This window comes from Vanessa atalanta, chromosome 19 (assembly GCF_905147765.1).
Source record: "Vanessa atalanta chromosome 19, ilVanAtal1.2, whole genome shotgun sequence".
Lineage (NCBI taxonomy): Eukaryota > Metazoa > Arthropoda > Insecta > Lepidoptera > Nymphalidae > Vanessa > Vanessa atalanta.
The window spans coordinates 5,414,085-5,422,663 of NC_061889.1; the positions used below are offsets into that span (position 1 = coordinate 5,414,085).

The 8,579-nt window shown below is 29.4% G+C and overlaps 1 protein-coding gene across 1 annotated transcript; it reads right to left on the reverse strand.

Moving 5' to 3' along the window:
- Nucleotides 1–7,047: 7,047 nt before the first annotated feature.
- LOC125071381 lies at nucleotides 7,048–8,374 on the reverse strand (the record flags this gene model as incomplete). The annotated part of the gene is made up of 2 exons (XM_047681600.1): nucleotides 7,537–8,374; nucleotides 7,048–7,455 (listed from the first exon to the last, which is right to left on the reverse strand). Coding segments are annotated over exons 1-2 (1,173 nt in total), but the record flags the coding sequence as incomplete, so codon positions are not given.
- Between the last annotated feature and the right edge of the window lie 205 nt (nucleotides 8,375–8,579).

Below are 8,579 nucleotides of genomic sequence, written 5' to 3' on the forward strand. Positions count from 1 at the left end.
AAATTAATTATTAATCGAAATTAAGCATATTAAAATTAAGTTACTGGGCTACCTTGGCTTTTATGTTTACTATATTCGGTACTTCAAATATTTCACCGATAAATAGAAATTCTATAACTCTAATATTTTGCTACCGTTTAAATGGTGAGTCAGCCAGTGTAACCACAGGCACAAAAGGCATAACATCTTATTTCCTAAGGTTTGTAGCGCATTGATGGTGTAAGGAATGGTTAATTATGGCGCCAATGTATATTCGAGGTTGTGACCACCATTTGGCCTATTTGCCAATCCACCTACCTAAACAACTAATTATGTTCCATTGATTAAATATAATAATTATTATAGGTAGATTTAATTTTTTAATCAATAATGAATACAACCATACATAATACCTTCTTAACATTCTTCTTAGTGGAATTAATTCTAATTTTAAAAAACCAAAGTTAGCTATAATAATAAAAAAATAGCTAATACAATATATAGACTCATTTGTACATTTTTATCATACATTATACAGAACATTAATTTCAACAGTATCTGAAACCAAAAATGTTTAAGAAGTACTCATACTCAGCTTAAAACCAAAACTGCTCTTTCAAGTACTCTGAATCGTAATTTTACAAGATTATATTAAATTCAAAACAACCACGGGCTTAAATATGACTAGTATTTTATAGATAATTTTTTCTTCGTCTATGATTATTAGTAATAGAAAATAAAATATAAATTTATGATTAAATAAATAAGTTGATCCGTAATTATTTTATACATCTTAATTATTTATTCCTTTTTATTTAATTAACTTTAAGATATATAATCGGAAATGATATTGTATCTTATAAATAATGTCTTGAATGTTTTGATTATAAATGTCAGTAAATACATTAAAAAATAATAATGAGTTGTCTTTGTCGATTAAGTGAATATAAAAAAAACATTATTCAAAAACAAAAGTATCAAATTGAGACCAGAATACTCAAAGTGAACCCGACATATATGATATATTTTTCGACGAAGGAAATGTTTTATTTCAAAATGAGTCACATTTGACAGGTGTCAAAACGCCTCAACCGATTACAGCCGCTCCGTTTCTTCTTGCTTGTATATATGATAGGGAAATGACTATTATGTTAGCGGATATTAGCTTAACGCAAATGCATTTTTTTTATTTCCTTTTTAATTTGTAGATTAGATAGATTCACGTTAAATGGATAATGTAACCATATAATATTTAAAAGAAAATGTAAAATATATAAAAAATATAAATGTAATGGAAAATACCATCACAATTGGTTTCACGTAATGAGTATTGTTATAATAATAAAAATAACCATTAGAGAAAGATGTATATTTATACATTTCCTATGTGGCTGCAATTTTTTTAATTTTTTTTTATAAAATCATTTTAATTACATTTTGATGAAATTCGACAAATTCGGCGAGGAGCATTTAGAAAGTCTGCCATGAAAATCTGTAATATCAATGTCAAGACCCATTCTTTAATTTTAATTTTTAAAAGGCGTTTTTACTTGCGGAAATCGCGGTCTAGTGCCATTTTTACTGCGTATATGTCAAACACACAACTAATTTTTGTCATTTGTCACAAGGGAATGATTCGAACAACTTCAACAGGAGGAATTTAAGCTCTCTCTCTTACTTGGTAATAACGTATCTAAATTGTTCAATTTTACTACAGTTTTCTGAAACCATCTGTTTAACTTAAAGTAACCAATCTACTACCTAAAATAGAAAATTTTAATAGTTAGGTACGGTTTTCTTAATTATCATCTATAACAATAAGTTTTGTTCATCTGCAGCAATTCTTTGTCATGAAAACTTAAAAACATAGTAACCCAATATGAATCGAAATCAACAATCAGAGTAAATGTATAATTTCACGGATTTCCTTCTCAGACCGACGGAAGCGAATCAATTATTGTATCAACCCCCATTTCGCAGCGTAGGGAGAACTCGTTGATTCTAATTATGCCATAATGCTGACGCATTGCTAGGATTTACTTATATAACAGTATGGTAATATGAAATTACAGATACATGATGAAAAAAATATAAGTTTTACATTTTAAATAAAGCAGTTAATATTAAGCCTGCATCTAGTGTAATATGTTTAAACGTAGAGAACGTTTTTGTAATTATAACAGTCTTCAGTCATGGTGGCAATTGGATGAAGAAAGGTTCAACAATACTTATATAATATATGCAATAATAATGCTATCTTCAGTCTGAATAGAGCCTATAAAGCCATACGTTACTATGTTATTGCACTTTTTGTCCCACAAGGGCTATTCTGTAAGAATTCACGTCGTATTGCAAATGTGAAATGCGGATAACGCCGATACGCTAAAATGGAGTAAAAAACAAAATAAATACAAATGTAATATCTTTTATATTTGAATGATACATCAATTTAACAACAACATATACGACTCTTATGTATATACAGAATATATATATTTTTCAATTATACTTGTATTATCGGTAATAAATCATCATCATCATAAAACGAAACGTAATCCACTGCTGAACATAGACCTCTCTTAAATTTATTTTAAACTCCCGCCTTCCATTCTTTTTTCCTCCTTTCTTTCGCATCCAGTCTGATGTGCTACATTTTAAGTACTTAAAATACTGTGTAATATCAAATCAAAAACAAAAAATATCCCAGAAGCACCGTATTCACTGTATTGCAATTTCCAAGTATATATGAATTGTAACTCCAGATAAGGGCAGCGACGGTTAATGAAGCAAAATCCTCCTGAAGCAAGCCAAGCGGGTAATCGAATAATGCGTCACCTAAAATTGCGCCTACTCCGGTACGTTTATCAGGCACCTTGTAAAGCTCCGTGAAATAAAACGCTCTTACCTTAACCCACTGATACGCTTCGTGCGAGTTCATCTAAAAATACTTTAAAGAAAAACTTTTTAGATCTTCCGATTTTACTCACGTACTTTTTTTTCTGTTATATGAGCTCGTATTTTGTTAAAAGAAAAATTACCATATCTTCAAATGCGGTTACTAAGGATAAAAAAAAACTAAACAATTGTAATAACAATAACTTTTTAATAAAGGCGAAGATAAATCGTGGAAGTATGTAACATAAAAATCAATACTACACAACAAAAAAATACCAAATTTCTTCTTGTGCGTAAATATCCCATTGCTGACATAGGCCTCCTCTTTTCTTAAGAAGAAAGTTTTAAGCTAATTGCACTCAGAAAAGCGGTGAAATGATTGGCAAGATTTCATCCGACACGTGCAGATTCTATAAGATGTTTCATCCATCTATTTATTTATATTGTCATCCGTTGTACTTTAAATACAAATAAAAAGTATATATATTTTAGATAAATTTAAATCAAATTAATAGACCTTAATCTCATTCAGGTTAATTTATATCTTTATATGTTAGATTTTTGTTAAACTTTATCAATTAAATTTAAATCACACCGATATTAGAAAAATCTTGGAATAAAATTTTCCTTATCGTCACAAAATGCAATGACGCTAAACCAATTTTAGCTCACCCCACACAGGAGCAACTCTCAACCAAGAAGAATAAACTTTATCTCCATCTCGAAATAGTTTTCTGCCCTTCGGCGTTGAACGCCAACGCTTAGTTATTCAACGGTATAAAACGATCCTTAGTTGGACGCAGCATTGAAAACTATTTCAATGCAAAATGTAATTGTCAATGGTCATATTTCTATTTAAAACCTGTTACTGAAGTTACAAAGACTAAACTTCAATAACATTCTAATGTAAGTCTATTTTCGTAATATCTATATTTGGCTTCCTGATTTAGTTCTATATCTGATTTTCTCAGTATTACAGTAGTAATTAGTAATAGCTCAACTATTCAATAAATAGCTAAAACCTATTAAGGTTTGAACGCTTGATGAATACCTAGGTTGTATATTTGCAACCGGCACACGCAGAATTCTCACGATGTTTTCCTTCATGGCCTATTACCAGGTAAATTATAAACACAAGTTTAGTGCAGTGTAATTCAGTGGCCTTGATTTAAACCGGAAATCATCGGTTAATTGATTTAAACCTCTGGAATTAAACTTTTATTTAGACATTTTATATGAGAACAATTGTTGTTTATACAGTATTTTCTTTTAACATACAAATGTGATATAGTGTACACAGATCTATACTAATTATGCATCTGTCATCTCGAGTGACACACAAGGCGAAAGCGCGGGAAAATAATATACATAAAAAATGGGTGAAGACGGTGTGTATGCAAGGCGAGCTGACATTTAAACATAATATCTATATAATCTAATTGGTCAATCGACCTTACATGTGAATATTACAAGTACATACTAGCCACTCCCACTATAAAACTCAGCCAGGCATCAGTCTTCATCCGCCGTAATGCACGTTCTACTAAACCTTCCTATCGATTCCCTATCTATGCAATATATGCAAAACACCAGCGTATCTACATATACATAAAATTTATGTTGTGTATATGTTTGAGATTAATAAACTTCAACACAATTTGACCGATTACCATGTTAGTTTATTAATTGATACAGATCTTTCCTTAAGTGAAAAAACCTATGTCGGAAGGTTAAAAACTTTACCTATTTATTTTTCATACAAGACAACCTGGTTCTGCAAGTGTCATAAAAAAAACACTATAGATTAGTGTAAGTGTAGTTGAACTATTTAATATTGAAATTGTTTAACTTGAGAAGAGCTTAGGTTATTACTTAAATTTTATGTAAGTATATTAATATGATAATGTAAGGAAAGGTTATTTATTGTTAAAAATCCTTTAGTGATTATGAAATATATTTTATTCTTAGTTACAATTATTGAATATGTACATATTCAAAAACTTTAACTAAGAAAGTATAATTAAAAGGAAAGCCAGACAGACTGGCGCCGTAACGCGTTACGTAACGAAGCGGTTTACCCTCCCATAAGAAATAATCACTACATACATTAAGAAATTATAACCTATCGTCGCTTGAATTCTATTTCTATTAAATTACAAGTTATGCGTGGATTCAGACGATACAGCAAACAAGTAAATGGATGTTTGTAGTTTTAATATTACAACGTGACTATTACGAATATTTCAAAAAACTATACCTATAACATAATATAATATTAAGAAATTAATTACAAATAATGTTGATGAAACATAAAGATTTTTTTTAAATTATTTTAAAAGAACAAAAAAAAAATCAAACAATTCAATTTATCCATAATGTAACTGTAATACGATGGAGCTTAAGATATTGCGTTTTCAATGAACGCGAAGAAAGTGGATATTCGCAATGTTAGTACCTCCTCGGGTCGAAACGTGGAGGTATTTTGAATTATGCAAGAGATTAAAGTGCGCTCAGTTCACGTTCGCTTTTAGATTACCTATTGTCATTTACATTAATGGCTATTGCATAATACAACAAAAAGGGTCAATCTTATTTATTATGCGACTGGTGAGTATAGATTAAAAAAGAAACCGATTAATTTAATTTAAGTAAGCCTTTAATAAAATTACAAAAATCTTTTTCAAGTTACTTTTGTAGCTACGACATCTCGCAGTTCGTATCTTTACACATCAGTCATCGGTTTGTAATTATTATGGTATTTGTTAATCACAGTCTTTATTTTGTTGTAATAATATACAGTCATCAACCATATTAACTAGCATGGATAGTGATCTCTGTGCTTGTAGAAGTGTGAGTGTGAGTCTGTATAAGATATTAAACCTACAAAAAATGTTAACGTCCAAAAATCGATTCCTATATAAAAGCTTTTTAATAGAAAGTTAAAAATCTTTAAATATATTTTTTCTCTTCAGCTTCTCTCTCTTAGTTATATTATGCCGAATTAAACACCTACAAACAGTGGCGTAGCTAGGTAGGCAAGGGCCCCGTGCATAAGAAAATAATCGGGCCCTCAGCCACTCTTTCTTCCCCTCTTTAATTATTGCCATTCAAAATTATAGATAGGAAAAAAAATATCTTGTGAGCAGGGTCGAAGTTTCCTAGCTTCAGGAGCTGGCGAGTTGGCTGACCCGCTCTTTTCAATGCTTAGGTTAGAGAGCCCCCTGAGCTGCGGGGCCCTGATACACTGCACCACCTGACCCTAAGATAGCTACGGCACTGCCTTCAAATATAAAAACTGAAGTTATTTCCACCATGAAACCCGAATTTTAAAAGACAAATTTACCAGCAAATATGCCAGATAAAAAATGAAATGTGCTATATAGGTGTAGTTGTGTAGATCCGATTGTTTGAATATTCAGTTCAAGCGTACCATCTACGCGTCAAATTAAAATTCACGCCGTAATAAAATTCGTTATTTTTATACGATATTACCTTCCGCTCTTAATGACTATTTGCTCACATGATTGGATTTTATTTAAACAATCTATCAGACATCTACGTTTTACTCGAGTTTTTTGATTTGTTTCTTAAGTGTTTCGTTTTTCTTAACACTCATTGGGAAATAAATTTATATAAAAATTTGTAAAATTGCATAAAAACGGTACATACAATTTTTTATTTGAATTGTTTCTCTTAAAGATTTAATAAAATTTATTATACCACCCCATGAAATTCTGCATTTGAGCAATTTGATGGATGAATTGAAAAAACTCCAAACATTATCCTTACTATACTTGCTTTGGCCAGTTAAATAACTTTTTTTAACCGTTGATAGATTTCCAGGCAGTTAATGTTTAAATATTAAGTGATTTTTTGAAAAATATTTTTAAAACTAAGAGATACAAAAAGTTCAACCAAATTATGTTCAAATATTATTCTCTCTTTAAAAGTATGCATATACAATTATAGCTCTACTATGTACATTAAATAAATTTATTATAGGTTATATTATGTAATATCATCCCTCTACTGGGAGAAAATATAAAGATACTACACATTAAAGAAATATTCATTAAAAAAATATTATTGTTATTTTATAAATATAAAAATATATTTAAATAAAAAGCAAGTGTAACAAAGATAATTTTATTCAAAAACATTTTTTAAATATCCATAATTTGTTAAATCATCTATTATATTTTTTATGATGATTGTATATTTTGACACAGCCTCCTGCATTTCTTTTTCTGTATTGAGTATAATCTTACTTCTTACATGACCTTCCCGCTGTAAACCACTTGATAACCAAGTAGATGTGTTTGCTGTTATGAGACATGCCGGTCCAACTATACTTAAATCATATTGAAACATGTCTTTAGTATAAATACCATTAGAGTTTAAATTCACTTGACTAAGTGTTTGTTCAAATGTTTGATAATATGTATCCAACAATAGTCCATAATGCTCTTTTCTTAACAATGTTGAAGTACTGCTCACAATTAAATACAATACATCAAATGCTGGACTGCAAATTCTTGTTGTTTGGTAATCTATTATACAAGCAGATATTGGTATGTCATCCTGAAAAAGTTTGGAGTAAGTTAAGATTTAAAAGAAATAATTTATAACAAATTTCTATCAAGTATCATTGTAATTTTTCACCTTATACTGAAAGAGTAAATTTGCCATCCACATATCTCCGTGACAAAGACACAAACTTTTAGTTGAATTGGTCGCTGATTCAATAAGTTTGACACACTTCCGTTCTAACATTTCTAACAAAGGTACATATGCAGTATTTTCAAATATCTTCAATGCCTTTTTAAGTCTATCTGTCATGATATCAATATACCGTTTATTACTTTTCTCCGTTAACGGTTTACAGTATTCTTTCACTTCTTCATATGCATCCTCATTTTTTTCTTTCAATAAATATGATAACGCATGAAATTTTGCCAAAGACTTTAATGCTATAATTATATGATCTAAATCTAAAAACTTAGTTCCCACATATGGTTTATAGCCCTTTACACACATGTTTTGCATTACAATAACTTCCTTACAATAATCTGAACAGACATAATAACATTTAGGTATGACAAAACGTGGTGATATTGCATAAAGATTTTGAAATTCTCGGTATTTATGAAGAAGTTTGGTGTAAACAAATATTTCTCTTAGAAACATAACTGTTACTGCTCCACTAATTCTATATCTTTCATCAGTTGGTGCTAGTTTTAAAACAACAGAAAAATTTACATTTTTTTCACAACTACTGCCAGTTAATATTGTGGGAATAAGAATACCAAAATAGTTTTGAGCTATATTTTCGAAACTTTGTTTATTAAAACTCCATTGTTTTAATTGAAGTACTGTAGCGACGTTGCTCATAACAGCATTCAAATATGCTTCTGAAATATCACTCATATTTTATTTACAGCCTTAAATTTTGTAAATAGTTAAAGTATTTTAATCTTAGAATATAATTATTTTGCCTAGAAATGATAAAACTGAAAGTCAATGTCATTATGTGAAATTTGACATTGACTATAGTAATTTTATGTCATTTTTACGTGACATTGTTGTTAAAAAAAAAACAGGAAGAAAATATTTGATTTTAAAATAAGTATAAAATTATACTAATAAAATCGAAATAACATCATGATTTATCTTTTATAATCTTATTGGTACGAAACAATGAATAA